Below are 20,224 nucleotides of genomic sequence, written 5' to 3'. Positions count from 1 at the left end.
TTTAAGGAGACGGATGAGCCCTCTGGCTCGGGGTTTATTTACAGTAGAGGCGAAGTGGGGGTAAAGACAGGTTTCCCTGCCGCTGTTTCTCCCAGCCCTGCCGCTGCTGCGCTCCTTTTCCTCAGCTCTTTCTCCCCAGGAATTTAGGGAGACACTGGGGTCCTCTCCTCCAGGAAGGGCTCAGGGAGGATTACTAATGCTGGGTCTTCCCCATTCTCCAGCTGGGAGCCACCCAGCCACACACCTTCACTCACCGTCTGAGGAGGGATGCAGAAGAGAGGCAGAAGCAGTAGAAAAAGGAAGCGCCCAGCTCCACGAGGACTTGCCTGCCTGCTCCTGAAAATCTGGGGGCTGAACTACTCTTCCCCATGACTTCTGTGGGTCATGGGGGCTTCTGGGGGGGTCTCTTGGAGACTTTGCAGCAAGAAGCTCTGGGCTCCCAGCAGGGCTTGGCTGGCCCAAGAGGCTCCTGATTCCCACTGTGGAGGAGACACTCACACCCCAGAACCAGCCTAGCATACCACTGGGACCATCAAATAACAGTGCCCAGCCCAATAGGTGTGCTGGGAGTAAGGGAAAGAATGCCAGAGAATTATCTTGTTGGGGGTTTAAAATTATTTTTATGGTGCTAACCTCATTAGCTCCTTCCACAGAAGGCTGAGAACCCAACGCTGGCCGTAGGCGAAATTAATCGACATCTGGAAACCACAATCCGGTCTCAACCAAGTCCACAGACACAGCCAAAGAGATTAAAATGAAAAAGGAAACAAAACCCTCAAAAACTAGGTGTATTCTATTGGGCTCTAGTAGACAAAATACTCAGATTTCTATGTGATTACTTTGGGCTCCTAGCAAAAGCGTGGCTTTAAGTAATACCAGGTGAGATCAATAGTTCAGCAAAAGTCTAAATATGAGAGAACACCAGAAGATCTGGAGAAAATTAGAGAGACGTGAGTCAGAGAGAATATGGGAGAAAGAAACCCATGTGGGTGAAAGTTAAATATCTGAGAATGAGCGGAAGCTACAAAAGCAGACCGAAGCAGAAGATTCTCATCTCCCTCTTTTTCTCTCTTCTGCAGGACATGGCAGAGAGAAACGCAGATTCTTCGAATTCCACAGCTCCCCGGGCGATTTCATATCCCAAACCATAGCTGGGACAGAAATGTGTCCGCGCGGGCGTCGCCCTGCCCGCACAGCTCGCAGCTCGGCACCCGCGCCTCGCCCCTCTTCCCCTTCCCGGCCCTGGCCGGCCAAGGTCCCTCCCGCACCCCCAGGAGCCCGCCCCGCGCCGGGCCCACTTGCCAGAACCGAAGCCAAGCGGTGGGATGCCAGCCCCGCGCAGTCACCTTCAGTCAGAACCACGAGAGCCGGGGCGCCGAGGAGCGGGCAGGAGACAGCCTGAATTGGCCTTTTCGTGCCTAATTGATTAAGGGGCTGCGCGGCTGCACAGAGGAGCATCCCTGGGCTGCAAAATCCACGTCACAGCATCTCCAACATCTTATTTATGCCCTCTCTTCAAGATGCATTAATGAGCGTTACTGAATATTTAATTTAAAAAATTTATTTGGGGGTTATTTTTGGTCATAAAGATAAACAGGGTGTGACTTTAATATCGTTGCTGTTTTCAATCAGAGCGTTGCGCCGGCGACGAGGTCTCCAGGCCTCCAGGCCTCGCGCTCAACCGCTATTGTTGGTGTGGGGGAGGCCGAGTTGAGCTTTGCGAGATAATCACTAGTCCTTGTGCGGTGGAGGTTTCTCCCCATTCTCTTTTTCCCTCCCAGATGACTCCAATCTCCTAGAAGGGAGACGCCAGGAAGAAGGTCTTAGCCTCTTCGCATCCCTCGCCAGCTCGAAAATCTCAGGCCCGGAGCTGTGCTCGCTGCCCTCCCGGCCAGGCCGCTGAGTACGCAGAGAGGCGGCCACAGGGCGGCAGATGCAATGCCGGGGAAATGAGGATGGAGTGAGGACTTCCTTCTTCCAGACACGCAGTTTCTCCCAGTCCGATTTGGCCCCATCAAAAAAGACCATTTTCCCTAGGTTTCGGACCCTGGGCACTGGCACAAGCACAAACCCCTCTTCCTTCCCCCTCTTCCTTCCGTGCAGCCGACCTGATTCCTCTAGGGGAGAGCTGCCGAGGACCACCAGCAAAATTCACATCCCCAGTGTCCTGCTACTCGAGGATCACTAGGAACCTAGGGGTTATCAGGACCCCGGCGGGGACCCAGGCAGTCTAGGCGCCCAGCCTCCTCGTGCACCACCGCGGTTCTGTGCGCCTTTAAGGCTCCCCGCCGCACACGCAGCTCAGGCGCCCCTTTCTTAACCCTACTCGGACTAACTGGCTGCAGAGCTCCGCTCCCAGCCTGGGTCCCCGGGACCGGCGGGAGGCTCGGGTGCAAAGCTTCAGATCTAAATCCAGCCTCGGCGAGAGCCGCTCTCCAGGAGCCGACGGGGGACTTGGTGAGGAGAATGCTTAGGACTCGCAGCAGCCGAAGGCTCCGGGCAGCGGCTTCTAGCTGGGTTTAATCCGCCGGCACTTCGCAGTTCACATGGAAAACTGTAATGGCCTGGCAAGGCTCCGGACTCGCGGAGCGATCTCTGCGCCCACTCTTCCGCACATTCATCAAATCACGAGATTAAAAGAGGTGGACTGCCTGCTGGCCCCTGGACCACAGGTTCCTGCGGCAGCTGGCCTGGCTCAACCATGCCCCGCTCACTAACTCAGGGGTTAACTAAAACTGAAGGCCAGGATGTGGTCCAAGGCTTTCCGTGAAGACCCGCGGCAGCCCTCTTGCCTCCTCGCATCCACCAGCTGGATGCGCCGCCGCCTCTCCCGCACCGACTCTGTCTAAGCCTCCGTCCCTCCTGCGTCTTCGCGGGCTCTGCGCTGGTCCTCGAGTCCCCACCACCGCCGAGCCAGGCGAGAGGAGTTATTATAAAATCTACACCGGCTCTGGTGGCAGGGGCAGAGCAGCTGCGGGAGGCTTAGGCCGCCGCGGAGTGGCTGTGAGCCGCAGTGTTCGGGCTCCCCAGACAAACCGAGGTCGAAATTATACCGCGCGGTGCTGCCTTCTCCCGGATCAGTCGAGAGGCCAAGGCGGCCCAGTTCAAGGTCACTGCCTAGTTTGCGCAAAAGGGTTCGGCCGAGTAGGCACATGAGGCAGGCCCTGGGTCTCTGAAGGGAGGTGAGCAGGCGCTGGGCTGGGCGCGAGAGGCGAGATGAAAAGCGGCGGGTGGGGAAGGTCTGGGCCCCAGCCCGACCCCTCGGCTCTCTCTGTGTCGCCCCTTTAGGGCATCTTAGGCTTGGGGCAGGTTTTTGTCGGGTTCAGCCAAGGCTGACGGGTGGAGGTAGGGGGCTCAGACTCCTCTTTCTTCGCTTCACCAGCTCAATCCAGGGATCCGAGCCCACCTGGCTCCCAGGCCCCCTTACGGGTGCCTAGGACTTAAGGAGAAGATTAGGAGGCCCCTTCCCCTGTGCTGCCTTCCAGGGCTCTGCAGCCTGGAGGAGAGGGGTGTGAGAGGGACCTTGGGTGAGGGGGTCCAGTCAGGCTTTCAGGCTCACACAAGCAGCCTGGGGTCAGCAGCGTCCTAACCTCCTCCAAGCATTCAGTGGCTCCACTTGGCCCCCTCCCACCACAAGATCCCAGCCCGCCCGATTACCACTCAGGAAATGGGGAAGGGATGGGGGTGGTCCCAGGCAGGAACATCTGGGAGACCATCCCTCCACCTCTCACCTGAGCATCCCTAAGTGAGCCACCTTCCCCCATTTTCACTGTCCTTTCGGCGCACTAATAGTTAAATAATTTCGGGGTTCTGACATTTCCCCCCTCGCCAGCAGAGGATCTCCTCCACCTAGTGAATTACTGAGTGTCAGGAAAGGTGTGGGGACCAAGTTATTTAAAAAAAAAAAAAAAAAAAGCACCTTCTCCACAAACGCCACACCTACAGTTGCCAGCAAAGTATGGGGAGCCCAGGGCCTGGTCTCCGTGGACCTCGAAGCTCAGTATGGGGTGAGGACTACCCAGAGTGCCCTCTGCCCCACAGCCAGCCGCTCCCTGTGACCATGGCCTCTGACCAGGCCTAGCACTGGGGAGGGGCGGAGTTCTGCCTGGGGTCTGATCTGCCCAGCTACCCAACTGCTACCCAAATCCAAGCCTCCAGTTCGGGGCGGGGGCGGGTGTGGCGCTGGGCACGGGCGGATTGGGGTAAGGGCAACGGGCCCGGGATGCTGGTGGGGGTGGGAGGATGCGCTATCTCCGAGGCTGGCTGGGCTGGAAGAGCGGGGGTCCACTTACCTTTGGAGACCGAAGAGGTTCAGAAGGGTGCGGGGCGGGGGTTCTCAGCCTCTAGAAACCCTCTGGGTCCCCCCCTCCCAAGGCGGCCCGCAAGCCCAGCCGAGGTATCTGAGGAGGGCGGGGCGGAGGAGGCGGAGGCTGCAGCCAGCGGTAGGCGCGCGGGAGCCGAGTTGCAGAGCATCTCTGGAGAGGCCGCCTTTTATGGGCGTTATTAGCGCCCCTGTCTAGACTGGAGACGACACCTCTGTGTGTAAACAGAGGCGGTAGGCTCTGGCGGGAAGGGGGATGGCGCGTCAAGGGGGTGAGTGGCCCTCCCCTTCTCTGGCCACCGGAAGATCAAGGCCTTTTCCACCCTCCCCCCTTCCCTGTGCTCCCTGTGATGTCAAGGTCAGAAAGACCTAGTCACGGTCAAGGCTAAAAGAGGAAGAGCCTGGTTGGTTGCGAAAAGGCTCTGGCCCCCTCCTCCTCCCAGAAGCCCCTGGCTCCCCAGGGCCCCTCAATCCTCTACCAGCGCAGGTCTAGATACACATCTGCCTGATCCGGCACTTGGAGTTTTTTGAGGAGTGGGCTCCTGACACCATCCAAGTCAGACCCAGGTGGATCCGAGGGTGGGGAGTTCTCTTCTGAACAGAGGGGGCTGCTGCAGGGTCCCCAGCTTCAATCCTCTGAGAGACGGAGAGTGTCCCAGGGGCTGCCCCCGCCTTATACCCACACGGGCCTGCTGACCGAGCCGCCTGTCGAAAAGCCTCAGGAGCAGATGGTCTGGAGACAGTCGTGGAGGGATCTCCCGAGAACTGCTGGCCTTGCTCCCTCAGGTGGGTTCCTGGCTGTGGGACTGACTACCGGCCGAAAGGCCCATTCTGCTAGCCCTAGGTCTGAGGACTAAGATGTGGGTGGGAAAGGGGTTTTCTCCCCAAGCTCAGGAAAAGATCTAACTCAGCCCTCCCTGGCAGCCTGGTAGAGAGACCTCCAGATGGAGAGTCCTGTGAGGCTCCAGCTCACCCAGGTCGCCCAGCCCTGGCCACGGGGAGCCACGAGGAGCCAGGGATGTCATCGGATTATGAGAAAGATAGCAGGACTGAGGTCAGTCCCAGAGAAGAGCTGTCCATTTCCCGGGGATGCCTCCAATCCTTCAGACATTTTCTGTCCCCTTGCGTATTTATTGCATCCTCACTCTCACACAGACACTAGGAGACTGGCCTTGGAAAGAAAGGCTTTTTATAGATTTGCATAAAGAAAAGAACACACACTCTACACCCTGAGATCAGTGCCGGCTGACAATGTTGCTAAACGTGCACACACACAGGCAGAAAAGGCTGAGGAAATTCTGCACTGGTCAGAGGCTCCACACACACACATACACACAAACACACATACACACACACCTTCACGGGAATGTCTCACAGTTCCCCAATGAGAATGCCAACTCTCAGAGGAAGGAAAGGTAAGGAACCAACACAATCAGGGAAAGAATCATACTTTTTCCCAACTCTGGGAAGTGTGTGTCTCCCCAGAACACATACTCACACAATACCTGTCTCACCTAGGAGTTTCCATTCTCACGCTTGCTTACTTTTATGGAAGAGGCATCTCCAAAATTGATCCAGGCACATTTGATCCAGGCATGGGAGGCATCTGAAACACCCTGTGGCACACTGGGGCTCACAGGGACTCAGAGGGACTGCAGTGCTTGCTTGGGTCACTGGTGTCCCAGTGCAACCCCAGTGAGCCTGCACAAGCTTTCTTCTCTTTTCCATCGCCCCCTTCTGGGGCCTTAGGGCGTATCCCTCCATGTGGGAAGACTCGCTCATTTGCCCTCATGTGCATTTGTGTGCAGAGGTAGAAGGATGCCTTGGAGAACTATAGAATTCTCTTTCCCCACTGAGCCTCCAGCTTCCACTGACTCTACGGCTGTGTCATGGGACTACCCAATGTACCCCCCAAGTCAAGAGGGGTGGGGTATCAAGGGAGCCCCAGGTCTCTTGTCTACTCAGTTCCTTTTTCTGACCAAACACACACATTTAATTTTCAATTCTTCCCATCTCAGGAGAGACTCAGGGTTTTTTGTAGAGAGAGGTTAAGGTGGTGAGTGGGGAGAGAAAGGAGAGATGGAATTAAGAATGAACATTATTCCTGGGGGATTCATCTATTCCCTCCTAGATCTGTACTGCCCCGTGTGGGATTCTTTGGTGGTTAACCCAGAGTTGAAATGGAGTAGAACAGGACTGGCAGCCATATCAGTAGCGGAGCCTCCACAGAGGGTGAATTCCTCAGGCTCTTTGTCTCTCAGATCCTCTGTGTGTGTGTGTGTGTGTGTGTGTGTGTGTGTGTGTGTGTGCGCGCGCGCGCGCACGTGCGTGGCACACACACACACACACACACACACACCCCTGAAACATTTATTTAAATAAAAATTTAAGAACTTCAGCCATCAGGCAAAGTGAGATCAGAGAACTCTGATTTCCAACCCAATGCCTCCAGTCTGTGTCTCAGGAGCGGAAAAAATATTATATATAAATAAAAATTGCTGCAGTAAAGATTTAATCTGAGATAACATTGTTTTAGGCTATATCGCTTTTTAAAAGTCTCTTAACCTGACAACTTAACGATCTCATTAACTCAGCCAGATAGGGAGATAGGCACAGACAGACACGGCAGGGAAAACAAATTAGTGGCAGAGTCTACAGGGCTCCTGATTGCCTGGAAGACTGGGGTTCCCAAGAATGCTGGAGAATACAAGTGAGATTGGCTTAGAGAACTGGGGGCCCATGGGGTCCTAGCAGCCCGACCGCTTGCATAGGTTGGTGGGGAGGAAAAGGGAGCAGTTTGGGAATGCCGAGCTGGCAGCAGCCTCCCAGCAGGGCAGACTGAGGGGACCCCTTCCCAGCTCCAGCTCTGAACTGTCTGGAGGGATTTGGGACCCTCTGGGGGCAGTAGAGCCTCAAGAACCTAAGATTAGCGCCCCACTGCCGCCACGCTGCCACCACCACAGCATCCAGTCGCCAGCTGGGACACCACTTTCTCAGCACAGAGATCCAGCTCTGAGCTCTATTAACTGAAGTGAACCCACTCACCTGCTCCCAGGCCTTTTCAGTCACTGATCACATCCTTCTCTCCCCAGCATACTCACCTATTTGGGGCATCAGGATGGGAAAGGGTTTTCTCCTGTCTAGATAGTATCAACCATCTGAATACCTCACTTAAAAAACTTAAGTGGAGCAGAATATAAACGTGGGCTCTATCCAGCTGGGAGTGTTCTCTCTACTCTTCCCCATGCCCATTCTGGCTGAGTCAGGGCAACAGAACCTACCCCAAGAGCCAGTGGATAGAAGGAGTTTCAGAAGGAATCTGAGCAATAAAATCAAGGCAAAAAAAAAAGATTTTATTTTAAAAACAGGTTTGTGGTATTTTTTTCCTTTTTGCATTCAGTACATTGTCATCCAGACATCACAATACTATATACAGATACACAACATTTTTAAAAAGCCTATTTTGGATGAACATTTCAAAAGAACACTCTTTTGTAATGCACCAGTGGGAAGGGAGAAGGTGAGCCCCCATCCCCCAGCACCAAGTTGGCCTTTGAGGAGGGAAATGTCAGGCAGCGTCTACGTTAGCTGGCTAATTGGGAGCCAGCTATTTTGGCCTCCTGGAAGAAAAACTGCTGTCCTCTGGACAATGAGTAAAAGTGAAAATGTGAGGCCTTCTCAGCTACTGCCTTGATGGAGAAGCGACTGGAGAGGGAATCTGCTGGGGGACCCACTCTCCATCCCCTTGGAAGAGAAGCTTGTCCGTTCCCTAGAAAAAAGTTCTGCTTCTGTGCCTGGCCTGATCCTCAGCCTCACCAGAGAGAGAGAAAGAGACAGAGAAGGAGAGAAGACAGATTTAGCAGCATGGTGGGAGTTTCTGTCTTCCCTGGCTTTCCGCATGTTGCTTGAGAAGCAGAACAGAGGAGGCCCTGGGGGCAAAGGTGGCTCCTCAGAAACTCAGTTCCTTGGTCCAGGTGGGGGAGAAGGGTAGGTGGCTCCTTAACCAATTCCAGCTTTTGTTGAAACAGGAAAGAAAGAAAACCTAAGCGCTGTCTGTACTCCAATCACGATGCCAGATCCCTAATACTTATCATTTATATTAATGTGACTTTTAAAATATGCACAGAAAAATCTTAACTGGGAAATCTTGCCTAACTAAGGAGTGCCAGAGGGACAGGGAACAGGAGGAAGGACTGGAAGGAAAGTAGGAGCTCGCCAGGTCCTGCTCGGGGTTGCACCCTCGGGGGGGTCATCTACCTGCCCCGGCAAAGGATGAGGCAAAAATGGGGTCATTCCGGGTTCCCCAACTCTGCTTTGGCTGGAATGATTGGGCTCTTCGTGCCACTCAGCGTTCTGGCAAGGCGAGGGGCGACGGCCAGAGGGAGTGGAGGAAGGCTGCCTTCCTCCCACGCCCGCCCGGACCCACCTCCAAAGCTGCTGAGGCGGGGTAGGTGCCATCTGCATAGGGGTGAGGGTTGAGGATGGGGTGGGGAGTAGAGGGCGGCAGAGCACACCCTCTGATACCCTCTGCCTCCCAGCGGAGTGGTTCCTCTTTCTGGTTAACATTAAATATTTGTCTGTACCCGAAAAGCGTCCTTGGGTGTGTTCAGATATGGTACAAATCGGCGACATAAATAGACGGGGCGGGCGGCTGGGTGGGCGGTCAGGTAGAGTGAAGATGAGGCGCTTTTGATTTGCTGACCACCTTCTTCTCTTTGACCCGCCGGTTCTGGAACCAGATGGTGACCTGGCGCTCCGAGAGGTTCGTAGTAGCCGAGATGCGCCGGCGCTTCTCTTTGGTGATGAATTTGCTGGCCGCATACTCCTTCTCTAGCTCCTTCAGCTGCACCTTGGTGTAGGGCACGCGTTTCTTGCGCCCGCGCCGGTAGCTGTTGACCTCGGGCTGTAGGGGGACCACGTCTGGGGGGAGAGAGAAGGCGGGCGGCAGGAAGTGAGTTGCATGGTTGGACCCAGGACCCTGCGAGGGGTCTCAAGCCTGCACGGCTGCGGAGGCGCAGGTTCTGGGCAGGGACTCAAAGGGAGCTGACGGATTGTCCCCAAATCTTTTGCACCTCTGTTATTAGCAAGGCCACGACTTAGGTGAGGACCCTGAGGTATTGCCTCTGGTGCAAACTTTAAAGGAGGGGGCGCCCAAAACTCAGTAACCAAGATAAATGATATTTTAACACAATGTTTTAAAATATACAAATGAATGCCCAAAAATCCATGATGAACAAAATATGAAAATTTTAAATAAATACGGAACCAGTATTACTGATTTTTCCTTTTGCCTCAGCTTGTGTAGAGCTTGTATGGCTCTACACAGCACTCCTTATTAGAATCCTTGTTCTCTTAGAGGGGTCTCTCCAAATTGCACCCTAGTCTGCTAGCCTGCAGGATTGCAGGTATTCAGGAAAACCCCTCTTTCCTACAGTTAGATCATTTGGGCATGGGTCAGTTTACACTCTGCCCCATTATCAGCAGACGGTGTTCTTTTATATGTTTGAGAGAGGGCATGGTGGGCAGGGAGACAGTTTCAGTGGGCACAGACCCCCAAGTGGGGCCTGTTGCCTGTGGTCACTGGCTCTGCACTAGGAATCTGAGGCCAGCACCGACAGCTAGAGAGAAGAAAAGTGGTCAGGTGAAGCCAGATTGCCTACGAGCCAATCTCTAGGACTCCAGTGTTCTGAGCCACTTAGTAACATCCAAGGTGGGAAGTCCTAGCACTGAGATGTAGGGAATCAGGTCCCTAGGGTGTGTGTGGGCACACACCCGGGTGTGGACCCACCAGAGGAGACACCAACCCTTCTTGGGTTGAAACCAGCTGTTCATGTAAGTCTTCTATAAAAAGAAATCAGTGCCCCTCCCTTGCCCCCATAAATGTCCACTCACCAAAACAGCAAATTCTGCTCCAATCTGCTATCCTTGTCATTCCTCTGAGGCTGAAGGAGACTGTCCCCACCCCATGCAGGAACCCTAATCCTAAATTCTAAACACCCTGTCATCCCACTACTAGTTCAATTTCTTCATGCTCTGAGAATGTCACAGGCAATATGTGTCACTTATATCCCCCCTTCCACTCCACCCTCACCTCTGTCAATAAAAAGATCATAGCAACACTTTCAAGGGGAAGTAGGGGACTAGGGAAATTATCTGAGTAACTCACCCTTCAATTTTTAAAAACGTAATTGGCAGACTTCTTCATGCAGGATTTAATGAGTAGGACTGAATATTTGAGATTTCCCCTTCATTCTTACTGCCCTTTGGAAGTGTAGACATACTCTAGAATGAGGACACAAAGCTCCTCCTGAAATGCTTATTTTCACTGCCCCCCACCCCGCCCTCATGAAACACCTTCCTTATACCCTTTCTCATTGGGTCTGCTCTCTCTCAGGGACCCTTGTCTACACAGGATGGGGAGAGAAAAGGTCACCATCAAATGCAGGGGGAGAATAAAGTACGCAGAAAGAATATGGGAGAGAGGGGGTTCCATGGCCTGGTCTGGCTGTCTTCATGAAGACAATTTTTCAGGAAAATTGTTGGACTTGTCACTTTCCTCTGCCTGTGTAGGAATAGGCCAAGTTTTGTTTGTTTGTTTTTAATCTGCAAAACAAAACAACTTCAATTTAGCAGAGCAGATCCTTTATGTTAAAAAGGATTTTTTTTTGCACAAGATAATTTTTAAAAGTCTCTCAGTTCTCAAATGTGTCTTACTCTTACAGATGTAACTATGATTTGAGAAATTGATGATTCTGGAATAAGAGTAAAACAGAGAGGGTCAGTAATGATACCATGAGGCTTTTTTTTTTAAATCCTCGGAACATTTTTTCCAGTCTTATTTTATTAAACCCATTTTACAAGATAAGGAGTCTGAGGCTCAGAGTAGGTAAAAGAACTTAAGTGGCAGAGCCAGATTTTAAACCCAGATTTTTGGGCTCAACATAATGACACAGTAAGTTCTAAAATGGAAACCACCTGGTACAATTTAGCTTTAAAATACCTCCTTTTTCCTGGAGAGCAAATGGGATAAAAGTGGGTTTGGGTCCCTGAATTAACCAGATAACTGTCCCTGATTTTTTTAAACTTCACTTTCTGGAAATGCTCACAATTATCTACCCAATTTTGGGTCTCCTAAACCCCAACTACAAATTTCCAATGAGGCTTAATCAACAAACCCTAAAAAAATCAGTTAAAAAAAAGCAGATAACTGGTCTAAATTGGTTATTTTTCTCTACAGAATGCCAAGTGTTGATTTGGCCAAGTTTTTCGTGGATCAGACCTAAGGGCTGGTTGTTTTGGCCAACTGGGGAAATACCTTCAGTCTTGCCTTCTGAAAGAAGTCCCCTTTCATTGTCTGCTGTCTTGTCTGGAAAGGAAGTGGGATCTGCAGATGTGGAAACATCTGGAAGCTTAGGCCTTGAGTTGTGTCTATGCTGCCTAACGTAAGTAGAGGACTTGGTGATTAATTTTACAATCAACCTTTCCCTAATCTCCCTTCAGAGCATGTGGGTGTACACACACACACACACACACACCCCACACACACCCCACTTCATACCTGGGAACCTAACAGACACTTCTGAGGAACAGATAAAAATCAGATCAATGCTCAGCCATAGCTCTCTCTTGGGGTCCTGTGTACATGTTCCTACTGCCCACTGGCTCTTGACCACCCACTCCCAAAACAGGGCTCTGGTCCTCTGAAGAGGACCTTGTTCAGCTAGAAATCCTAGCCACTCTTCTCAACCAAATTCCAAAGACTTGTCAGTACAGACTTCCAGTATGGCCCAAAGAGCCCATTATTTCTTTCTCTCTCTTACTCTCTCCCCCTATCCTATCTATCTCTGTCTCTCCCTGTCTCCCCCACCCCGCCCCCTCCTCTCTGCTTCTCTCCTGGAATTTCTGTTTCTCTCTGTCAAAATTAAAAACTGTCTATACGCACTATAGGAAGAAAAAAAAAAGAGCAAAGAAGCAAGGGTCTAGATAATTGGGTGAAGGAAGAAGCCACAACTCATCTTTGCCCTAATTAGCTGGATCTTTCTGAACAATTGCCTTCATCTCCCACACCAGCCCAGACTGCCATAGATGAGGTCGCTCAGAGCCAGAGGCACTGAAAAGAGACAGTAGTGTTTATGCCTAGATGCTACTGAACAAACCACAATTGCATAGACAGAGTTATCTGGAAATCTCACTACTTTAAAAGAGCTCTGTGTGGGTAGAAAGATGGAGGGTGTCTGAAGATAATTTCTTATTCATCTGCCTTTTGCCTGGACCTCTGCACTCACTGAGATACACCAGCCCGATTCTATTTCCACATCGGGAGTGTGTGAGCACATAGCTGTTGAGATACACTGGGTTTTAATATCCACTTCCATGCCATAATTTGCAAGTGTATTAAATCTCAGTTGGGCTATATATTTTTTTATGTCAAAGATATTTTTCTCTAGGAGGCTGTGACAAAAAGATGCTTACTTTTAGTTTTTTTTTTCTGGGAATCTTTAAGATGTTTATTTTGCTCAAAGATATTTCTGAGCTTCTCTCCAATCCCTCACTCCCACCTTGCTCCACATGCATACAGAGCAATGCCAGAGCAGCTCCCTCTCATCCCCTCTTCACACTAAACCCACCACCCACTGCTCTAGACTTGTGCCTCTGCCCACAGTGGGCTTGGTGGGCATCTGCCCCTCTGCCCTTCAGCCCCTTAGTATGGCCCGTTGGCTACCAGCTACTGATGCTCCAGGAATTCCTGCTAAACCCCCATCTCCTAAGCAGCTTCCCATCTGGGTGAGATGGGAAATTAAAGGGCCATATCTTCACAACACATTATTGTACACCTACATGTGAGTTGCCTATCTTCTAGAAAAGTGTTATTATGTGTTTCATATTAGGTGGTTAATAACAGAAATCATATTATATAAAAATAGTCAATGCAGAGTAGGTAACACATGACACCATGTACTAAAATTCTATCATCCTAAATCTTCTGGCAGCCAGAAATTGGGTGTCTAGTGTGGGTCCCACCTTGGTCAGTTGTGTTATACTAAGTCATCTTATAATATTTACAAGAATGTTATTTGCTACACTTTCTAACATCATTCAGTAATTTTTTTTTAACCATCTGCCCTTGCCTCAATCCCGGATGCAGAGGAATTTCAGGCCCACCCTTAGGAGGTCTTCAGGTCTATACTTCCCAATGAAAATGTCCCTGGGTCCACATGTAGAGCTGGGGAGCGGGGGAGCTCTGGGCAGTATGGGGAGACATATATGGCTGTTCTGGGCCCCCAGGACCCCTGTAGGCATCAGAACGGAGCCAGTCAGCTCTCTCCCACTGAGCTCTGCTTATATATAGCAAGAGCAGACTCAAGCTCTGGATTCACTAGACCCTGAATCCTGATTTCTCAGCACAAAGCTGAATACGAAGCTCCTGATGTGGTTTTGAGAAACCTGGAACTGGTCTTTTCCCCTGTGGAGTGGGGGGTGGTGGTTTGCAGGATCCCTTCCTGTTCAGAGATAGCCTCAATTGGAAAGGGAACAGAACACCAGTAAATTCCAATCCCCCACCGCATATGGAGCCAGACAATACAGAGGGGTCCCCCGCCTGGGCCTGGACCTCAGATCCTTCCAAAGCAGGTCTCCCCCACCCTGCCCTCATCCTCACTTTCCTCTAAGAGAGACACTCCCCTGTGTCTAACGCATGGGTAACTCTCTTTCTCCCCCGCATTTGGGGGAGCTGGTAGTGCGAACACCCACAGGATTTGAGCTCAGTACACCAGAGAGGCAAAGAATTTTATAATCCAGGAGAGGGATGTGAACTCTCTTTTCTCCACACCCTCTCCAAAGATTTTAGCTCTCTTGTTCCTTTAACAATCAGGAAATTCGTGGCCAAATTCTTAAAATAAATCAAGAAAAGAAAATAAAAAAGAAAACATCCTACATTTCTGTAGTTCCCGGCAAATTAGACCCCTATTTAGAAACAACAACAACAAAAACTGTCCAGTGCCTGCAGTGCCTGAATGATCTTGGACATTCAGGCAAACAAAATGTTTGGGGGTTCTTTTTCCCCCCCAATTAATCGGTGGGTTGAGCGTTTCGTCCTAGTGGTTTTGGATTCCAAGGCACCCAAGCCCCCCCCCCCCAATTCCTGTCCGGAAGCGGGTTTAGGAGGCCAAGAGCCGCGCGTGAGACTGGAGCCCGCTGGGGGAGGAGGAGACAAGCTCCCGACTGGAGCGGAGCCGGCGGCCGGGCGCTCGGGCGCCTGTGATTGCTTCACTCTCCGCCCGGCAGCTCCGGGGAACGTGTCGGAGCAGATTTCTTCCCCGGCGCATTCCTCAGCGCAGCTCGCCCGGCCGGCTCCATCGGCAGCCCAGCAGAGCCGGCGCGCCGGGGCCAGACGGCGGGGGTGGCTGGGGCGCGGAGCCCCGGGGCAGGCGGGGCTGGGACGGGTCCCTGGCGGCGGCGCTCGGGCCCCTTCCTTACCTGGAAAGGGAGACTTCCAGAGGTGGGCGGACTGCGACTGCTCCTTGGAGCAGTACACCTGACTGTCCCAGCCGTTGGAGAGAGCCCAGTGCTGGTAGCCTTCGACGGGGATGAGCGCGTCGTGACGCGGCTCCGGGTGCCCGCTGATCCCAGGCACCACAGACACGTCCAGGTAGCCGGGCATCGCCTGGTAGGAGCTGGCGAAGCTGGGATAGAAGGCGAACTCCTTGGCCCTAGAGGACAGGTCGTCACCCGGCAGGGCGCCCGACGGCTCGGGGTACTTATCGCCCGGGTGGTAGGCGCAAGGCTTTTGCTGCAGGTTCACGTTGTGCGACAGGCGACAGCCGTAGTAGCTGCCACCGAAAGGGTAGCCATAGCCCAGGGTGGCGCTGGACGAGGTGGGGGGAGCCGGCGGCGGGGCGCATTGGCGCGCCGCCTCCGGGGCAGGGATGTCCGTGTAGACGGCGCCCTGAGGGGCGCCCAGGGGAGCCGGCGGGCGGCCCAGCACGGGGTGCGGAAGCAGGTCGCGGCAGTGGCTGGCCGGGCAGCTGCTGCCCAGTCCGTCCATGCTCGGGGCTTTGCCGGGGCTCGCTCCGCTGCAGCCACCCCCCGCGCCGCCCGCGCCGCCGCCTCCCCCGCCGCCGCCGCCGCTGCCGCTCTCCGCCGCGCTGTCCTCATAGACGTACATAAGGCTCTCCGGCCAGCGAGGATGCAGGAGCAGCGAAGTCGTCATGACATGATCTGCTCGAGCTTTTTAAAAACTCCACTTGCCAGAGGCTGCGAGCTGGGGAGACACCTCGCTCCCTTTTCCCCTCCCCCATCCCTCCTCCCTTCTCTCTCTACCCCTCCCCTCCTCCTCCTCCTGGTGCTTCCACCTCCCTCCCTACATGCCCTCTACGCATGCGGGGACATTTCATTAAGAAATCACCGGCTCCCGCCAGCTTCCCCTCTGCAAAGCTCCCGCGCCCACGTGACGCCACCCGTGCACGTGATGCCCTGGCCGGGTCTCCTGGGGTTCCCACCCCTAGAGGTGGGGCGGGGCGAAAGGGAAGAGATCTCTGCTGATTGGCTCTCAGGAGGGGCAAAGAGGAGGGAGCTGGGAGATTTAAAGGGACAGGGCAACGCCCCCTGGCTGGCCTCTAGGACGGAGAATGAGGAGGGGGAGGCTGAATTTGGCCGACGCAAAGGGGTCTGGCAAGACCAGGACTGTTCCTGGGCGCCTCCCACTAGGCTTAGGAGGAGTGTGGGGCAGAATGATTCCTACCCAAAAAGATCGCTGTGACTGGATTGCGGCTTGGAGCTAGGGGTCGGGGAGACACAGTAATTTTTTTTTTCTTAATAAATAAAAAAACTGGAAAGCAGGCGAAAGCGCACCGGCAGGGCGTGGGGAGCCCTGGGTCTGGCCTTGGCTGGCTCCCTGGGAGCTCCGGCTGGAAAGAACCCAACACCGAGCAGCAAGACTTTGATGCCGGGATTGTGTTTCCATTTCCGACTTTCAGCCACTTTCCCCAAAGCCTCAGTTGTCTAAGAGGGACCCTCTCTAGGCTCGTTGCCCGCAGGTCTTCCTCCAGCGGAGCAGAGAAGGCTAGGAGGATGTAATAGCCCCCAAACACAAACATCATCACATGGAGGGTGGGATGCTCTCAACGGAAAATTGAGATAGAATAAAGGAGAGAAATGGGGGCAATAGAATAGAATAAAGACGAGAACTGGGGGCAATAGAATAGACGGGTATTTCAATATACAATAGAAATTAAAAGACTCGGAGTGAGATTTTTCAAAGAAAAGGGGGAGGAGGAGCAGGGATTCGGTCTAGGAAAGCTGAAAAGCTCTTGATGCGAACAAGAAGAGCACGCGCTCTCAGATCCGTGTACAAAAGGAAACGTGGGATGAGGGAGAGTCGGCAGCGCTGCCCCTTTGGAGGGACATTTCCCGGGCGCTGCTCTGGGAGACCCCAGGAGGCCCGACCCCAGCCCAGCGGATCCGCCTCCGCCCTCGGCGGCCTGGGTTGAGCCGGCCATAGGCTGAGGGGCCAGGCAGAGCCGGGATCAACGCAGTTCCCAGCTGGATAACCCCAACTTTAGCTCCCATAGCATTCTTGGGGTCACCCCCTTTTAACGTGAAGTGTTTCCATGCTTTGAAACTACCCAATCTTTTCAAAGAAAAAATTAACACCAACTTACTAATTTTCTAAAAAAGCCCCCCTCTTCTCTCCTCCCAATCTCCAGACTTGTCGGGCTTCCCGTGCTCAGTTTGGTGCCTCAATAGAGGCACCCCTTTCCAGAGAGCATCTCCGTGGGACTGAGGCAAGTTCCCTTTCAGCACAGGGCCTCCCTGAGGAGAAGAGGTAATAAAGAGAGAGGGGAAAAAGGGTAGAGGGGCTACAGCATCTCCTTCTTTCCTGCCTCTGCCAAAGATTTTAAATGCTGGGTGCTCCTGTCCAGACCGTGCACAGGCCGTGGCCAGGAAATAGCCTCGGGCTAAGCCGAACCCACTGAATCCCTTCAACTTGAGAGCAAATGGCCAGGTCTGTACTGAGATCTGGCCCACGGGCCGCCTCCCTTCTACCGGTAGGGGCAAGGTGGTGGTGGACGATGGAGAGCGCCCTGGCGTGGGTTAGGATAAGAGACGCAATCTTTATCAGGGTGATCTTCATTCGGAAGGGTCACCTCAGAGTTCCAGAAAGCAGGCTTTGGGCTGGGCTGGCAGTAGGAGGAAAAATATATCAGGAAGCTTGGAACATGAGCAGGCTAGCTTGAGTGTGTGTTGAGGGCGATGATGGTGGAAGAAAGAGAGAGGAGTGGAGGGGAAGGTGGGTCTTGCTGGGAGCCGGCTCTTGGCTAGGAAACTGGCTTCTCTGCCTCCGGAGTTCCAAGGTCAAGGTAAAAGGAGGAAAGCAAACATAGCCTGGCTAGTCTAGACTGGGTCGTGTGACCTTGGCCCCCGCGTCTGCCTGCCGCCTGCCTGGTGGGGGTAGGTGGGTGGAGAGGTCTGCCATTTTTTTTCTCTCCGCAGGTGTGGGGTGGTGCGGAGGCAGCAGCTTCCCCTCCTGTGCAGTGCGGGGTCCGGTTCCGCGTGGAGAACCCGGGGCGACGTGGACTGGGCTGAGTGGGGCAGCCGGGCGAAACAAAGGGCCTGAAATGGCCACCCCGTTCCTGGGGCTCCCTCCCGGGTCCGGGAATGGTGTAGCTCAACGCCAGATGCGTCTTCACGGGCCAGAACCCAAAGACGGGTCCCTCAGCCTTTGGGAGTAAGGGGCAGGACAGCAGAAAGGCTCTGGGTGCAGGCAGCCCAGCAATAAATAAAATCAATAGTAGGTTCTTTTCCAGGTTTATATAAGGGCATTAACTATTCCTATTGCAATGAGATATAGATTTAACCCAGCAATTTTACAACTCCATTTATTAGGGGCTTTATGCGGCCAAAATTCAGCGACGAGCGGAAAGAGAGGGAAAAGTTCCCTTCGTCAAGGAGACCAGCCGAAGAAGATGTAGGCCCCCCAGAGACCTGAGAGTGGGAAGGCTGGAGCCGAAAGTTCAGGACTCAGGGCGTTGAAAGCGCCAGAGAAGGGTCCGCATGCTCTGAACGATTTCGCTGGGTTCCCCAAGACCTTCCGCGACTAAAACTGCTGGCTCCAAGACTGGGGCGCCCCCGGAGCAGGGAGGGAGGCGACGAGGCGAGAGCCTGCGGGCGGGCTCCTCGAAGTAGAGCCTTGTTGGTTAATTAACTTTAAGCCTGGGGTCGCTTCTCCCTCCTCCCCCGAAAAAACAAAATGTGGATCTCGCTGAGCCACAAATAAAACCAAATTAAACACTCCAGGAGAATATGCACTACTGGAAACGTAGTAATTACATCGCCGAAGCGATGAGGCGATCCCGCCCTAGAAAGCCGGGCGCTGAAACCCTGGGCTTCGGCGCTCAGCCCCTGCCGCTGAGCCACACCTCGCCCCGCCCGGGCCTTCGCGGGTGGGCCGATGGAGCTGGACTGCGGACCTGGTTGAGAGGAATGTGACCCTTCGGTCTCTAGCTGTGATGTTGATGTGTGCGGGAAAGGACGGAGCATTTCATCACACCAAAGGAAAATGCAAAACGGCCCCTCTAGCCCCGTCGACAAGCCCCGGGCTGCGCTCTCCGCTCTTTTTTCAAAGGGACATTTGTGATGGCGAGGTCAGGAGAGCCGCTCTGCCCTCAGCTTCCTCTATGGACTGAGTTCCCCGCTAAGTTCAACTCTAAAATTCTTGTTTTCAGAGGGACCAATATATAAAGGAGATACTCAATGTGCCTTCTCACTGGAAGTGTGTGTGTGTGTTTGCACGGTGTACGTGTGCACACGCCTGGCCTCTGGGTTTGTGATCGTGGGCAGGCTCCATGCACTCTTCCAGCACATGCCCTTGTGGATACGGCCCAAGTGTATTCATGAAAATACCCAGCCCTCACCGAAATCCTCTCTATGCAAATAAAAGATCTCTGCTGGTCTGTTTATTTCTCTGGATACACACTTGATTTATATGCTCATCCTGCTCTCTACTTAGACATCCCCAGGAAAATGAAGAGGCAGATGTCTGTGTCTTTCTAAAGTTGAGGGGTGAAATTCCTCGCCCGCTGTGTTAGAGACCAAGTCGGAGGGGTAAGTTAGCAGCATTTGCAGCAGAAGCATGCAAGGTTGCTGTACACACTCGAGGGCTGGGTGAAGCTTGAATGCCAGGGTAGGGAGAAGGGGATGAGAGAAATGAGGTTGGTGTGCCCCTTATTCAGTGCCCAGATTGCCTTCTTTGGAAATCAAACATCAGTTGATTTCCCTTCCTCCCCCTCTTTCCTCTTTTTCCTCCATATTGCCCAGGGGAAAAAAAAAAAAAAAAGAGCTTGAAGCTCTGAAGCTCCTGTCCCCCCCCCCCCGCTTTTTTTTATGGGAGAAATTCCAGTTTAAAAAAAGGAGGGGGTGGGTTGAGGCTGCAGGAGAACAAAGAGCCTTACCACCATGGGGTCTGGATTCTCGCCCAGACTTGGGGCCTTGGTGGGCGGGCATAGAGTTTGGGGGGCCCTTTCCTGTCCAGGATACGGGCTGCAGGCAGGATGGAAGAGATTTGTGGAAGATTGAGGACATAGGGCTTGAGCTATCTAGGAAAGAAAGGGATGTTTGGGATAGAGAAGTCACTTACAGGAAGGGTTGGGAGTTCCGGGGTGGGGAGGTGGAACTATGAGAGAGTCCCCTGGGAGTGTGACTGAGCTGGGAGAGCCTTACACACTCAGAGGAAATTAATTCCTATTGGGTCACAAAGGGTGATACTGGTGGGGAAGGAAAGAAAAGTGGCTGATCCTGGGGCTCCCTGGCCCTGCCCAGTCCCCTCCTCGCCTCCTTTCCCTCCACCTCCCTTGGCTCTAAAAGGTTGGGGGTGGCCCAAGGAGTGTGCAAATGCAGATGCCACTG

At 53.3% G+C, this 20,224-nt stretch overlaps 1 protein-coding gene across 1 annotated transcript; it reads right to left on the bottom strand.

Moving 5' to 3' along the window:
* Positions 1–7,660: 7,660 nt before the first annotated feature.
* On the bottom strand, positions 7,661–15,530 carry HOXC13 (homeobox C13). Its single transcript, XM_059081819.2, has 2 exons — positions 14,798–15,530; positions 7,661–9,241 (listed from the first exon to the last, which is right to left on the bottom strand). The coding sequence occupies exons 1-2, from the start codon at positions 15,528–15,530 to the stop codon at positions 8,985–8,987; spliced, it is 990 nt and encodes a 329-aa protein (XP_058937802.1). The 3' UTR covers positions 7,661–8,984.
* Positions 15,531–20,224: the final 4,694 nt, after the last annotated feature.

Source organism: Kogia breviceps, chromosome 12 (genome assembly GCF_026419965.1).
Source record: "Kogia breviceps isolate mKogBre1 chromosome 12, mKogBre1 haplotype 1, whole genome shotgun sequence".
Lineage (NCBI taxonomy): Eukaryota > Metazoa > Chordata > Mammalia > Artiodactyla > Physeteridae > Kogia > Kogia breviceps.
This window is presented reverse-complemented; position numbering and strand designations above follow the sequence as displayed.